Consider the following 16,854-nt stretch of genomic DNA (forward strand, 5'->3'; position numbering starts at 1 on the left):
CATTCCTTTCACTTTCCATCATAGAGGAACCTTTAGAAAATCTCATTTTGGAGGATATTGGGGTCTCCTGTGGCTTTATCTTGACATAGCCCTTTGCCTTGTTTCACTTGAATGTAGGTCTCCTTTCTCTCTTCCTGAGAAGTTCTTTCATTCTTTGTTAGCCTTTCTGAATGTCTGCGTCAGAATTTAAACTGAATCAGTGAAATGCTAGAAGTATCAGGGTCCAAGTTCTGTTCTGGAAGCAAGGTCCATTACTAAGAATGAAAAAGAATTTTCTTCTTCTGTTCAGAGAAATCACTTTCTACAAGCATAAAGCCAGGTACACTTCAAATAATATCTCTTGCTTCCATTGGAGTCCATCAATATCATAATTTGTTTTTATTTTATACATTTGTTTTGTAGGAACGTAAAGCAGTGTCTTTGGAGAACCTTACCTAGAATAACAAAATATATATCTTCACCAATAATTCAAGTGTAAGTTGAAATTGCATAGATATAGTGCTTCCTACCCCTGACGAAGCGCTTAATTGATTTACAATGAGTTGCACGCAACCTGGGAGCCCAAAGTTAGTGGTGAGTCCATTCGTTATTGGGGTTCGTTTTGCACACCAAAGTAAACCACTCCATGCATTAGTTTCTTTGTGAGAATTAGTGATTTAGGTGGGATTATTAGAGGGGGCTGTGTGAAAGGTAAACGCTTGCCTGAATTAATAGATATTGTCCAAAAAAAAACTTAAGACAGACATGCATGAGACTTAGAATAGAAGACTTTTTTTATTTACACCTACAATTTCCCTTGACATGCGGGTTCTAAGGTGATCATTAGTTCGTGGTTGGTGTATGAGATTTGAATTAGGGAGAGTATTTATATTCAATACAGCAAGTCTTAAATTGATTTTTGATTCTAGTGGTTCTGTTAAGTGTGCATTCATTCACCAAAGCCTACTACTTTTTTGAGGTTTACCCTCTTACCTCTGAGGCAACTAAATCATCTTTATTTTGGCTGCTCTTTTTATCATGTAGTTTTGTATTTAGTTACATTACTTCTGGCTATACATTGCGATAATGTAGTTCAACTCTGTACTTCTCGAGCCACGGACAGCACGTGTGATGTGTACATACACACACATGCCTCCAATGTATGCATCACTATCACTGAAAGGAAGATCTTGAAACTAAGGTGATGTTTTGCACATATTCTGTATCACAAATTTGGTGTCTGGATAACAAATACAAGGGATTCTGCCAGAAAGCATAGAATATCTAATATTGTTGCCCTTTGTATCAACAGGAATGAACAGAATGGTTCCAATGAGGGAACGCTCCAAAACAGAAGAGGACATCTTGCGCGCTGCTCTAAAGCACAGCACGAAGAAGACTGGCAGCCACCCCACCTCAACCTCCGATGACTCCAATGGACTGGAGTGGGAAAATGATTTTGTTAGTGCTGAATTGGATGACAATGGAAACTCTGAGTATGCAGGATTTGTGAACCCTGTTTTAGAACTGTTGGACACAAAGACATCTGAAGCTGACCAGCAGGATAGTTAGATGTAGCTGGTGGAAGAAAAACTTGGAAACCTTTCTGCTCAATGACCAGCTACAGTCGGACGGAATGTACAAATGTTTATTCTGAGCCTTTTTTTTAATAAGAAGAAAACTAAACCATGCTGTAAAAAGCTCATTAGTAAGGTATGGCAATGACACAATGTATCTGAATTAATTCAGAATTAAGTGCAATTTCATCATTTACATCCTAACGTTTTAAAGATCTTTGGGTACTGTAGTTCTATCACATATATTTCTAGATTAACTGGGTTTGTTATTAAATTATCTGCACTAATACTAAACACAATCCTGCATTGTGTTTTTTTATTTAACTTTTAAGGTCCCATTTCTTGCAGAAAGGTATGCATTTCAGGAGCTTTTCAATTTGAAAACAGGGGCATAGTGGAACAAAGTCCACATCTAGATTCGATATTGAGTTGAAGAATTAGGATAATGTTGTTCAATGGGGTATTTAATTGTTCACTCTCTGCCCACCGAATCTTTTTCTCTTGACTGTTAGAACATCTTTCTCCTTTAGTCAGCCCAGCTAGAACCTATTTAAATGTGTTTTTCTTAGACTGATCAAGGTGCATCTCCCATGTGAGTTTTACCTCTGGCACTTACGTCACGAATGCACATAAGTCAGGTAGGTTTCCACTGAAAGCTGTTGAGGTTTGCAATGCCAGTAGCCTGAATTCAACATGCCCTACAAGAGATCACACAGTTTCTTCCCAACTTAACAGAGAAGCTGGGTATTTATATATTTAAATCAAATGTGCTCCACATCCAATGAATTTCTATACATCTGATTACTAAAGCTCTTAATGCACTCTAACTCTGGTCATTTCCTGTATACAGCTACCTCAAATCACCCTTTTCTGCAAAAAGAATGGGGTTGTTTTGGACTCTGAAAGTGCTGCCTCTGTTAAAATTCCTTCATTCTGGTCACCTCATTTGATTAGCAGATTGATTGTGGTGGCCTTGAGGTAATGCTCTGCCTGGCAGAATGGCTCCTTTTCAGGCAGGAAGTACTAAGCTAAAGGTTAACGCTGTTTAGAGTTATGCACCTCTCTGTGGCCTATTTTATCACAAGGTATTCCTAAAGGTTGAAGTGCATAAAAGTGTGAGAATTGTGATCCTGAGTGCAGTGGGGGCACTATAACAGACCTGGTTTAAAAGAACAAAATATTCTGTCACTATGTTGTTAGCCATTCACCTTCAGGAAATTGCATATAAAATATAACACACACGTACCTTAAATGAAAAATAAATTCAATCTTATTGATGGAAAATGCATTTTTTTATGTTATGAAAGCAAAAGTGGTTAGTGCAATAATGGTAGATCTCGCTGACTGTAACCTGATGGTCACATATTTGAATCCTGGTTGGTACTCTGGGAAATAATGGTGTGTATTTATAGTGCTACAAGATCCCAGTCTGTCAGAAAGCACAGTGAATATGCAAGTCCTTATTTTCAAGTTGTATTATACACAGTATTAGATGGGCTGCCACAAAATGTGCATAAATATTTAGTTTTTAAGATAAATCAAGTACTTTCAAAATATATATTGTTAGTAATATGCATTCAGATGGCACCTAGTGCCCTTTAAACGAATGCACTCCAAGTAAAACTGTGAGAATTCTTACAATAACTCTCTAAAAGAATACATGTTTGTCACCATGAAGCTTAAAATAGCTTCCATCAAGTAAAGCCTATACTGGCTTACCAGCCTCTAGATTTGCTGATTAGTGACAGACCCATTTCTTTCCGGTAGCAAGCACCCTTGTGAGAAGGCTTTTTGTTCTTTCTGTAAGGAGAAGACTGCTTGGGAAAGTTGAGTTATAGAGATGGTTGTTAAAGTGGAATATCAATCCCTCTTCAAGATATCTAAAAAGGCTGTTTTAGCTATGTAAACCTATTGGAATTTGAATATTGAAGGGCTTTATATCAGCCATCTACCCTCTTTAAACTGGTTTCCACAACATTAAATCACTCCTGTTCTCTATGCACCACACTGCTAAAATCTATATGACCAGCTAAATTACTTATTTGTTGTGAAAATAATAAGATTCAATGAGAGCAGGTTGTGATTGTCACATGGACTACACTGCTCAAGTTTAACAATTTTTTTAAGGGGGTGCCCACATATACTGTAGCCTTAGTTTTCCTTCAAATGTATTTCTTTTGACAACACTATCAAACCTTTTTTGAATCTTTATTCCTCGTATTATCTTCAGGTTTATGCACACAACTAGAGACTCTGGGCAAACCGAGACTCTGGCTTTCAATCTGAATCTGTTAATGCTCGAGACTCTTGAGGGTTCAAATACCCATGTGGTCTTTGGAGTAGAAGGTATAGTTCCAGAACCTTATATTATTCCATCTCGTTCTCCTCTTCCAACCATTTCGTAAACATACCCCAAAATGTTGGCATCTAACTTGTCTGTCTGCTCATGTCCAGTCTACACGTTAACTTTACAGCTTGCAATCAGATTAGAGACATGTTTCTTACATATTTCATGTTATGCTAACAAAGTAAGACAGTAGATGCTTTTTTTTATCGTGAGACAAAGTAATATCTGCACTGAAAATACCAAAAAGACTAGAGTACACTCTTCTATGTTTTCTTGTCTGAGGATAGCAACAATAAACATTCTCAGTATTCCAATAATCTTCAGGAAAAAGACAATCTACAAATACGTACATCATCTGCATTAGGATCATTGCGCTTTGAGCATTGAACTTCTCCACCTTTTCTGAATATGGAGAGCTTGTTCGCCGTCCAGTATCATGAAGAATTTTTTCCCGCATTGTGGCCGATTTGACAATGAAGTATAGAATGTGCATTGATACTTGCCAGATATCTTTGTACTCCAGCATTAGCAGCATCTGGATCCCAGTTCCACTGGATCACCTTTTTCTCCATGGCATCACACTTCTCATTGTATCACCTTGTGACTTCTTTCCTTAGAGCTGTTCCATGAAATCAAGTCTCAAATGCCACAGGAAGAGCTGCAAGGGATCCAAGAAACAATCTGCATGTATTAAAACTTGGAAAAATCACCCTCAGTGGCAATGCCAAAGGAATCCAATGATGTGAGCTTACTGTCCTCAACAAAGTAACTTCATACAGAAGAGCTGGACTGGTTTATAGGGTGGCCATGAGTATCATATTTACCATTCAGGCACCATTCCCAGGCCAATCCCATGCAGGTACAACATCCTATAAAATGGTATCCATACCACTTTCTTCACCTCTTACCATATTCTAGATGCCAGAGCTAGGATCATTAAATAGACCTTTTTAAAGTATTTTGGAGATGAGAATTAATACAAGATAGCATCTTTACAATGACCTGCTAACTTGGCTTTCAAGAGTAAACCATGCTATGATTGATCAGGATGAGCTTTAACTACTCTAATGTTCTTCAGTTGTAAAGCCCTATAATATAAGTGGATTTCAAGCAGAGCTACCTTCTTGACCAGTCATCAAAACTTCTTCCATATAACCTCCCAACCAGAAATATTTAATTTGCCTTAAATCTTCACAATGCTTTTTTTTTGCCAACACCAAAGGGGATGGCATCAAACAAAAGTTGTGATTGGGGAGGGTTGACATCGGTAACAGATTAACTCACCAGACATCATTAAGGGTAGGATCTACCATGTACTCCATAACCTATCCATCTGCCTATTTATTTTATTCAGATAATGGGCCATCAACTTCTAAACGTTATTAGTGAAACTTACACCTAAATATATTGCATCATCATATTTGTGAAACAAATCATACTTCATATTCACCACCATGATCTAGGACTTGGTATTAATTACTATATACACTGAAAGGCACCCAAAACCCCATACCAAATTGTGTCCCCGAGGTATTCTCTTATGTGACTCAGAAGTGTAGGCTATCAAATCGTGCATAAAAGTTCACATTATTGCAGTAACGTTTATAAAGAAAAGGGATGTCTCTATTACCCATCCTGAGAGATTGTGCCAGTGATTCAATAAATAAAAAGAATAAGGAACAGAGGGCGGCAACCCTGCCTGATTCCCCTTTCTACGCCAAAACCTGGGGAAAGATTCCCATTTACCAGACCTTCAGCTCTGGTAGACTTCTATGAGGATTGCGCGAATGTCAATTAACATTGTCCAAATTTAGATTTGTTTTGCATTTATTGCCAAAAGAAACTTCAGTTAACCCCCTCAATGATCTTTCAGATGGCAAGCTGATACATTTACAATAAGACATCAAAAGCTATTGCCAAATCATCAATCTCGGTTGTGTAAGCTCATTCAGATGCCAACAGGAATTAAACATTTTCCTGGTCATCATGTAAAATACTGCCTATGATATTACTAAACCTCATAGCAAGAATAGTAGAGAAAACTTTAGAATCACAATTCATTTGACTATCTTAAACATACTGACTCCCTCGGAGAAATCAACTTATATTACAAGTTGTTTGCTCCTTATATTTGTTTTCTATTCAATTTGTCTAAGAATCTTAAGTAACTAGTACATTGAAGAAACGCTGATCTTTACATAATTTATTCAGTCACCTCCACGCTTGTTGCCAGTTTATCATTAGTTGCCAAAATCCTTGAGAAAGGGTATTCTCGAGTAAAACCTCCTGTTCTCCCATCAGGTTCTATCGCTGTCCAGTCCAAGTGTATACCACATCGAGGTGCATAGAGTAGCTGTGGAGTGGTGTGGCTCACCAGTTAGAGGCGGCAGACCCGGGAGCAGAAGTCGGCCGGGACCAGGGTTCAATTCCCGACGTGGCAGGATCGTGGACTTGGATCAGCAGACTCGATAATTCTCGCTTCGGTGCCTACTTTAATCTGGGGTCACACTCAGCAACTCTGGGCATTAGCTTGCCTAATCTCCACAACGGCCCCCCCCCCCCAACGCCGGGGATGCCTGGCTCCACCCTGGGGACTCCCAGCAGGGACCATCCCACAAGGAAAGCCAGGACGGGTTCCCCAGCGTTGCACAGCGCCAGGAAACCTCCGGGTAGCAGCGCGCTTTACAAGTGCAAACATAATAATAGCTTTCCGAGACTCTGCCACAACCTCGGATGTACTCAGAACTTGCTGGTAATTTTGGATTTGTCCACAGACTTCAATGTAGTGGATAATCACATCCTATTGGTGCATCTATCCGCATCTTGGGTACCTCAGTCCATAGCTCCAATCCTTCTTAGAGAAAATACCACAGCAGATGAAACTTGGCTTCACCTCTGGGATCATTGTGCTTTATTGTGGTGTCCCAGTGGTCTCCCCTCTCTTACTTTCCCTTGTAACATTTGTCTTCTATCACTTTTGCATGCATTCAGGGGTGGCGCGTAGGCTGACTGCACACCAGCCTATATTAGTTTACTTATTCATCATTGTGTATTGACTTATAGCTGACACTGTTGGACATTCAGACCAAAGTGGCCACAAATCACCAATCAAATAGTTCTAAAATGGAGGTCATCATTTCCAGTACTAAAGGCCCTTTAGCAGCTTTTAATTCTAAAATCCATGACCGAGATCAGCACGGGGTGGAAACGGTAAAGCAATGTGTTTAACACCAAAGACGCCTTTTCTGTCCAAGAGAACTCATTGGATGGGAGTTGCTTCCGTCAACTCAAAAACCTGAAAGCCATACCCAAGTCCTTGGTGGTAGAGGTGGCAATAAATCCCCTCCTAGATTGCTGCAATGCCCCTTGCTCTTTAATGCCAATAGCATTTATTTATTACTTCATAGGAAGCGGAGGGCACATAATGCAGGTGTCAGGACAACAATAGAGCTCAGTAAAAAGGACCATATAACGCAGAAAAGAAAAAGCCTTCCAGATTGTGCCCATGTTCAACCACAGCACTCCTGATGGCAGCTCTTTGTCTGTAAATGCCTCCTCCATCTTAAATGCATTGCCACTGGGCTCTAAGATTCTTCCAGAAAAAGCTATACCATGCTGGTGAAAAAACACTATTTAGATACCATCAGTCAGACACATCCAGAGGATTATCTTGCCCTCCAGTAGGCTAATCGCATCGTGGTCAGTGATGAATGCAACTTTTTCATGTAGAATAAGATGATCCGGTTTGTGGCCTTCTCCCCAAAAAAGTACTGGTAAAAGACCACTTCATGATTTTAAAGTGCATGAGTTGCCCAGTAAGAGTTGTTGATAAAATTCTGCACAGATGCATCAGCAGAGATTTGGCATCTCAAGTGACTATGCATAGAGTACCATGTAGGCATTCTCTATAATTAATTGACTCGTGACATATAAGCAATGGTTAGCTCACTTGTATGAAAGCCAAACCCTCTCCTCCTTAAACAGGTTTATAAGGATGAATTCCTAGGGGTAGCAATTGTTGCTTTCCTACCCCATATCCAGGAAGGCATACCTTTGCTTATGTAGGAAGTGTGTAAACTCTATAATTGCTGGGCATTCCTCATCTTGCCCTTGTAGAGTGATTGCAACACCACCATGGTGGCTTTTTTTTAGAGCTGCTATTGGATCTACTAACGCATTTGCTGGGTGCCATTGAGGTAGAGACAGAGCATTACTTATGCACCTGCTGCGAAACAATATTGAAATAAGTTCGCATTAAAAACCCAACCTCTTAGTGATAACCTTTATGCAAATCCTGTCAGATGTTCAGCCCCTGGATATTCTCGATCCTGTAGATTTAAAGTGCACTTAAATGCCCATAGTGCCAGCATATGTTCATTTTAGATGCAGTGTTGGCTTATCTGTATCATCAGGCCTTGCGGTATTGGCTTATTGTATCAATGGACCATTCAACATTAGCCATGTCTGAATGATTGGTGAATCCGATCGCCATCTGTGGATTAGGCCATCTTAAGTTTAAAATCAGCCCTCTTAAAAAATGGACTACTTGGTCAACCTACCAAGTTTGTGTTGCTACCTTATAAAAAGCTGCCATTCATCGTTGCAGGATAGATACATCAGCTGCATCACTTTTCACCTTTATTGGAAAGTTATAACCCTGAAACAAGTACTCTCCCTCTTTGAGGTATCCAAATAATCTTCTTGTTGGTCAGCAACATTGATAGATTTTCTTTTCTTTTTACATCTAATATTTCCTTATAGCAGACAAGGGATGACAGTTATTCATGACAGTCTTTTTCCTTAGTGGGTTCAGTATGTATACCAAGAGGCGAATTAACGGTTCCACAAGTCTTATTACACCTTTGACTTTGTTTAGTGCCATCAGAACTCCATCCCTGCTGGCTTAATGGCATTTACGTAAAGAAACCATAGCAATTCCTCAGTGGTTCAGACTTTTGGAGTAATGCAATCAAATGAATTATCTGCTCCATCTTAGGTTGAATAATGTCCTTGTGGCACCTAGAATTCTGACAACCTAATATTATAGCTGTGTCCATCCATAATGTCAGCTAGCCATGGAGATCTGGAAGTGGATCCTGGAATGTAATATTGCCTTATAGTCCATGTGAGGAATAAAGAATCAAAAGCTGAACAGAAATATTTTACCCCACAATAAAGGGAGCTTATTTCTGTCTTTCAGGATGAATGAAACCCCAAACTTATCCCAGACTACATTTTTTCCACCAGGCTCAACTCGAAATGGCAGCTGCTTTCCTAAATAGGCCAGAGTCATGGCTTCCTATGCGGCACCTGTTTATAAATGTAACGCATTTGTTTCCTAAGTACCAACCTCCTTCCAATGCGTCTCAACCAGAGCCCTGCAGGGCCCCAGGGTCCCACAATTTTCTAATTAACCATCCTAATTTGGAGAGACTCTTTGTACATGCCCCAGCAAGTAAGTGAATCCTAATGAATTTCAGTCCGGTCCCCCTGATAGAGAATCCAAAAAGATTGACACGTTTGGAAAGCATGTGTTTTCTTCTGCCAGCGTGGCACTGAGCTCCATAAACATAGTCTGCCTGTTGGGCTTCTGGATGCATGCCCTTAGGGACATGGTCAGTAAGATCCCGCCGTTGGTCCTGGAGGACCTTAGGGCCTCTTTCGCTCAGATGATACATGACTGCTACGTACATCATCCAGGCAAGCTTGGATCCCACTGACTGCTTTGACAAAGGAGTTAAAATTATTAATGTGGTCTTTCGTAGACCTGCCTGGATGAGATCAGTCAGATTTTCCGGCTATGTCCAGGCATCACTAATAGATATCCCCTTTAATGAAAGAAAGAGGAGCCAGGCTTCGCTTTGTAATGCAGTACAGCAGTGCATTCCTTGAGGCTTTTTATTTCGGCAAAGCAATTTCCTTACCAGTACCAAAACTTCAGAGGCTGTTCCAGACGCCTGGCATATGGGTAGAGACAGTCTTCATAGCCAGTGATGCAGCAAACATCCCACTCTTTTTAGGGTTGTGGATGTAAAACCAACAGACAGCGCACTGGCCAGCAGGGGCACTACTCCTATGTCTCCCCTTCCCCTGCAACAATGGGTAACCATCTGCTTTTGCCGTCTGCGGCGTATGCCAAACCAGTGGGGCAGGATTCAACACTTCCTCCTGAGTTGATGATCTATGACGTCCGATATGAGTCTTGCTCTAGCTTTTCTTTCAGCCCCGTCCTATATCCCTCCCATACCAGAACACATTTTTGAAGAGCATCTGTCCATACTTCTACAGAAAGTCTGCCTGTTGTTCTCCAGCGGGGCCTTAGAGAGGGTACCGGAGGGAAAAGCTGGGTTGTTATTCCTGCTAATTCTCCTCTGAGAAATGACTGGCGGCTGTAGGCCTGTCTTGGACCTCTGAATGCTTCCCTGTGAATGGACAAATTCAAAATGCTCACATTGGCCCATATCCTTTCTGCCCTGGACTAGGGTGACTAAAAGGTGTCCTTGGAGTTAAAGGACATGCATTTTCTAAAACAATCCTGTAGTCCCACAGACGTTACATGCAGTTGAAGGTGGGTGGGCTAGGAGCATTTTAAGTTTGCTGTGCTGTCCTTTGACCTCACCAGCTCTCTTCATGTGCTTATTGTAAGAAATTGGGAGTAGTGGTTGAGGGGGGTGAAACCCTACTCAAGCAGGAACCACAATCTTTGTCAGGGTGAGGCATAGGTAAACCCCAAATTAACCTGTGCTCAATCCTCTGGTAGCTTGGTGCAGAGCAGTCAGACTTAACGTAGAGGCAATGTGTAAAGCATTTTATGCAGCACTTCAAACAGTAATAAGGTGAAAACACAACTCAAGAAAAATCCCACACCAATTTAGAAAAATAGAGTAAATTTAATAAATCAAGAGAAAAACCACAAAAATCCAATCGGAAGAACAGGAGATATGCAGGTTTATAGGTGTCAGTAGAAATTACACCAAAAAGCAGAAAGCATGAACTGTGAATATCCAGTTGCAAAGTACCGGGACAAAATCATAAGTTCTGGTTGACCGCAATAGACCGTGGCCCTGCTACAGGGGCCCAGTTAGGTCCACTGAACTAGAGTATCTTAAACCCTGGTTACGGAGCGTTGTGAGGTCCTGTGTCTTGGCTGCATCATGCAGCCAATGCGATCCATCGGTTCCAAGGAGCTACAGGGCTGTGATGCGTGGTCCTGCATCGTCATTGAGGATCAAGTCAGTGAAGGCTTGCAATGCGAAGACCGACTTCAAGCAGCCAAGGCAGTGCATTGCTTCTGAGAAGCTGTGATGCAAAGTCCTGGCACTGGGAAATTTCACGCAACAAAGGTGATGCATCGGTTCTGCTCAGGGTTGCACAGCAGCAGAGATTGATGTGTCGTCTGTATCCACAGATGGGCTGGCTGAGCACCTTCAGGTCCACTTCGAAGGGTCCGGGACTGGGATGGCACCACTTGGCAGGGTAGGACTCACAGTTGCAGAGTCCAGGTGCTGGTTACAAGAGACTAGCCCTTGGAGTCACTCTGGTGGTCCTGGATTCAGGTCCAGCCCTTCTGACCCAGGCAAGAGGGCAGCAGGTCAGCACAGCTGGCAGCAGTCATTCATGACAGCAGTCCAGCAGAGTGGCATTCTTTTCCACAGCACAGCATTCCTTCCTGGCAGTGTTTTCCGCAGTTCCAGAACTGTACTGAAGAGTTGGTGTCTGAGGTCCAATATTTATTGCTGGTACTTTCTTTGAAATGGGAGAAGCTTCTAATGGTTTCCCTTTGAAGTGCATAGGTTTCTTGCCTCCCTTGCCCTAGCTCCTGGCTAACTATAGTGGGAATGCAGTCCTTTGTGTGAAGGCAAGACACAGCCTATTCAAGTGCAAGTAGGGCTGTGCCCAGCTCTGCCCTCACATCCCGCCATTGATGGCCATCCTCCCACACCTAAGCTCTCTACTGTGTGTGGCTGTCTAGGAAGAATACACAAAGCCCAACTGTGGACTACACCCGGTCATGTGACCCAGATACAGGCTACAGGCACTAAATGGCTAATGCAGAAAATTGCCAACTTATAAAAGTGCAATTTTCAAAATTGTAAACAATTAGAAAGAAACCATACATGAACTGTGTACCTCCTCCCATTTGGATGTTACAGCTTATTAAGTATAATAAGGCAACTCTAAAGTTATCCTGTGGGAGAAGCAGGCGTTCCATTACTGAAAGACTAATTTACGACTTTTCACTATCAGGATATGTAAAGATTAAAAGTACATGTCCTGCTTTTTTAAATACATCACAGCCTGCCCTGTGGGCTGCTAAGGGCCTACCCTAAGGGTGACATGTGTATTCAAATGCAGGTTTGAGACTGATAGAAGATTGCTATTGCCAGGTCGAAAATTACAACCTAAAATTGCACACACAGGCTTTAATGGCAGGCCTGAGACATGTAAATAGGCTACCTAAGTTGGTGACACAGTCACCCACTTAGGTAGCCTGTTTACAGTCACCCATTTAATTTACCAGCCCAGGGCACATGTAGTACCACTTTACTAGGGACTGAATTAAATATGCCAATTGGGTGTAAGCCAATTCTACTTTGTTCAGAGGAGAGAGCACAAGCCCTTTAGCACTGGTTACCATTGGTGAAGTGCACAGAGTAACTGTGGGTCTTTGACAAAGAGAAGGCTCTGTGTGTGTGGGAATGACTATGTGTGTGCTTCCAACTTAGAGCAAACAACCGGACATTTACCCCATATAAAAAATGACCATCAGTTACTTTGTTACGATGCGCGCTTTTTTAAGGAGGGGGTCTAAAACAAGCAGTTTAATGCGGGCCCCAAGCGAGGGTGAGACAATGAAGGGCTGTAAATAACAATCGTGACATCCATTCCTCTGTGTTAATAGCGGAGGTATGCACCCAGACAAAATCAAGTTTTCTGACTATAAGCCACAATACTTGAATAAAACGCTCTGGCAACTCATCATTTTGCACAAATACTGGAGGCAATAAACAAAAAATAAAAAAGAACAAATGGAGAATAAGAAAATGTATTACACCATATAGTGTCAAGTAACATCGAGGTTGCCACTAGAGTAATGTTCATTACAACAACTATTCATAAGTTCGTGATGTGTCCGCTGTTTACTTTGAACAGTCGACACAGACGATCCCTCCTCATGACACTTTTTCTTACAAGTTAAAAGCCCAATACAACCATTAAAATATAGAGGAGTAGACAGGAGAGCAAACCTAAAGCTAGCTCTTCGAATGAATCGACCCTATGAGTCTTTATCTGTTGAGTGGTCACAAATTTTATCACAACTATATAATTTCCTACACTTTAGAGCGGTGCCCCATTGTCCTGAGCTGCTTGCCAGGTGAGGTAAAGCACGTTCCCCTTGAAACTAAGGTGAGCCTATGGTTTACTTTGAAAAGTCGGTTGCAAATGAAGGTCACTTGACCCTATATGAAAAGAACAATAATTTAGTTTAGTTAGTGGTAACCCATACTAATGATGGTTTGTTATCCTCGTTTGTTCTTGTGTTTGTCTATGTGTGTGTGTTTTGGTGACTTTGACGTCTGGATTTCTTCCATCTAACCAGGAGGACTACCGGAAGTGAACAGGTGATATTTACCATTGTTGCTCACTATTTATTTTATTTCATCACTTATGAGCAGTAGCAATAAAGTTAATGGGTCCTGAAGAAGCGGCAGGCACCACTTTGGGCCTTTAAATGTCCGCAGAAACATGTCGACCAGAAAACCCAGTCAGAAGTTATTTGTTTGAACCATCTGACTTTTTTGCACTCTTTTGTTTTTATTGTTGGAAGTGCACAACTCCAGAATAAAATTATATGGCGTACACTCTCCAATTTTACCACAAGCACATTCTTTTCTTTTCACAAATCACATATGCACTGCTTTCAGTGACAAACAGACAACATCCACCAATCATCTTGGGCATTAACATCACCAGAACCATCCATCTCTTTGTAATATCTCTAGAGATGGTAAAAAATACGGACTGCCTACCATGTGAAGTAGACCAAATGATGAATTGGGCGGCACAGGAAAAGTAACTGATGGACATTTTTCATATGGGGTAAATGTCTGGTTGTTTGCTCTAAGTTGGAAGCACACACATAGTCATCCCCACACACACATAGCCTTCTCTTTGTCAAAGACCCACAGTTACTCTTTGTGTTTTCTATAGCTTGTTAGGGGGATTGTAACTGTGTTGAGGTCGTTAAACATTCCCTCGGACCCTCCACCCATCTTTTTGTTTGTTGTAGCGCTAGTGCAGCTGAGGCTGCGGGTCCCTTTCTATAAAAGTGAGAAATTTTTTTTACTATCCATATCCAAAATTGATATGGTAAGTTAGTTGTGTTGACTTTTGTTGGATAGCTCTTCAGAGTTTGTGACTCGAGGGTATCAGATACAGGTTCCTCCCACTTTTTAATACACCACTCATAGGTGACAGTAGGTTAAGAGCTTACCAGCTTACCCGCTGATTTGTGAGAAACAATGGCGTCTAATTTAGGTTTAGCCTATGACGAAGCAGAAATACAGACGATTCTTGACGATAACCCGAGTATGTTAGATATCTTACCTAATCCTCAGGAGACAGGGGAAGATGGGTGGCCTAAAATCCTAATATTAAAGAAAAGTCATTCCCGTATATGCATTCACGGGATCTCTATGGCTGAATATCTCCGGGGGAATGGTGCCCCTTCAGGACTGATTGTCACAAACGCCCCACAACTCTTTTTTTTGGACGATGAAGAATTCATAAGAGACTGGTATCTCATTGCCTGGAAGTGCACGCGAGATTGGCTCGTCTTAATTATAAAAATTGCAAAAAAAGCTGCCGACAAAATCATGGTAGAGATTCAAACGTTAGAGGGCCAAATAAGAACCACTATCTCGGGTTAACTATTTACCAAACAACAGGATGAGAATAATAAAAGAAACAAAGACTTTAAAGACAGTATCCTATTTTCCAAACTGGAGAAATGCAAAAAAGACCTAGCCAAATTCTCCAAAGAAAAGATTTATCCATATACGAGTGCCAACTATGTCCCTACACCATTCAATCGTAATGGAAGAAGAGGGGGCTCCACCTATGGGACATCTTCATCGGAAGACCCTTCAAGTGACTCAGACTCTTCCAACTCAAATAATTCTGGGCGTCTGGGCCCGTCCGGGCCTGTACGGGACTAGGGGCTACCCCCCTAACATCTAGGACTCCCGATAACCCACTAAGAACATATAATAGGGACCAACTCCTGGCAATCAGAAGGGAGCACAAGCCAACTTGTAATCTCCTCTCTCCATATGTCAATGAACATATCCCTTGTAATGGCTGCAATTTTAAGTTTACTGCTGATATTGTTACCCCTGATGTTGGTTCCTACTCACTGGGACTAATAAATTGCAGATCCCTGCGCAAGCATGCGCTGGAAATCTCATTACTCCTGGAAGAACGAGACCTAGAGGTACTCTTCCTAACGGAGACATGGACCAATGAGAGCTCCGACCCAGATATCGTAAGAGCTTTACCGCCTAATTATGCAATTATGAGACAAGATCGTACTGATGGAAGGGGTGGAGGGATTGCTATAATTTATAAAACATCAGCGATTTGCAGACAGGAGAAGGTTTCCATAGAAGGTTCTGAAAGTCTGTCCTTCTCCATTACACTGTCCTCGACCTGTACATGCACAGGGCTCCTTGTGTATAGGCCCCCTGGACCCCTCGGCCAATTTTGTGAAGAGCTTGTGAGCTGCGCTATTAACCTCTCCTGCAATGCCCCTAACTTTACTATGCTGGGAGATTTTAATATTCATCTGCATGAAGGAGACTCCCATGCCTGTCAAAAACTGTCAACAGCTTTAGAGGTGATTGAACTCAAACAAATTGTTCTAGGTCCCACACATATAGCAGGTCACACTCTTGACCATTGTTATACCAATATGAGCGCGCTGAAGTTCGAAAACTCAACAGTGGTTCCTTGGTCGGACCACAACCTCTTGTCCTTCTCCTTGACCCACTATAAGCAACCAATACAGACCAACGTCTCTAAAAAAATGTGTAGGGTCTGGTCCAAACTGCCTGTGGACAAATGGACATCGGAACTTAGGAAAACAAAACCAGAGTATAATAATGACCCAATAGAGGCAAATGCGCGCTTTAATCATTGGCTAGAGGAATCTCTTGAGGTGACTCTGCCTAAAACTGAACTTTCCCATCGGAAAGGGGCGAATAAAAAAACTTGGTACACACCTGAGTTGAGAACTCTCAAACAGATATGTAAACAGAAGGAGAGAAGGTGGAGGAAAGACTATGGTGAAGATAGTAAAAATGTTTACAGACTAGCATTACGCAATTATAAGCAGGCTATAAAAGTGACCCAGTCCAACTATTATCAGGAAAAAAATCTCTTTAGCTGCCAGTTCCTCCAGGGAAATTTTTAAAATTTTTAAAGCTTTGGTTACCCCTCCTACCCCCGTTATGGACTCAAATATGGCACTCCCGCGCTGCAGGGATTTGGCAAATTTTTTTGCCGCAAAGGTAGCAAACATCTATGCATCTTTTCAAGCGACTGCCACAGGTGACTGCAATAGGTCTAACCCCCCCCTTGGCACAAGACCTACCTACGCTTAATGAATTCTCTCCTCTGGATGGCGACAAGGCCCAATTGTTTCTGGGCAATTTGAAATCTGGATCACCTAGTGATGTAGCCCCACCAACCATCCTCAAGCTTGTCTCAAACACAGTAGCCCCCGTGATACAGGATGTGATTAATACATCCTTGACCACAGGGGTAGTTCCACCCATGTGGAAACAAGCAAGAGTAAGAGCGTTATTAAAAAAGCCCAACCTCAATCCTGACGATTGTTCCAACTACCGTCCTATTTCCCTGTTGCCCACTGTTAGCAAGATTGCTGAAAAA

General features: G+C 41.7%; 1 protein-coding gene across 2 annotated transcripts in view; it reads left to right on the top strand.

The window, feature by feature from the left end:
- The window catches only part of AP1AR (adaptor related protein complex 1 associated regulatory protein), a 185,511-nt gene extending 182,671 nt beyond the window's left edge, over nucleotides 1–2,840 (top strand). For both annotated transcript variants that reach the window (XM_086961575.1, XM_086961574.1), the window contains one exon: nucleotides 1,292–2,840. In XM_086961575.1, coding sequence (XP_086817701.1) covers nucleotides 1,292–1,551 — 260 coding nt within the window. In that variant the 3' untranslated portion in view covers nucleotides 1,552–2,840. The remainder of the gene's footprint in view (nucleotides 1–1,291) is intronic.
- Nucleotides 2,841–16,854: the final 14,014 nt, after the last annotated feature.

This window comes from Lissotriton vulgaris, chromosome 3_1, assembly GCF_964263255.1.
Source record: "Lissotriton vulgaris chromosome 3_1, aLisVul1.2, whole genome shotgun sequence".
NCBI classification, from domain to species: domain Eukaryota; kingdom Metazoa; phylum Chordata; class Amphibia; order Caudata; family Salamandridae; genus Lissotriton; species Lissotriton vulgaris.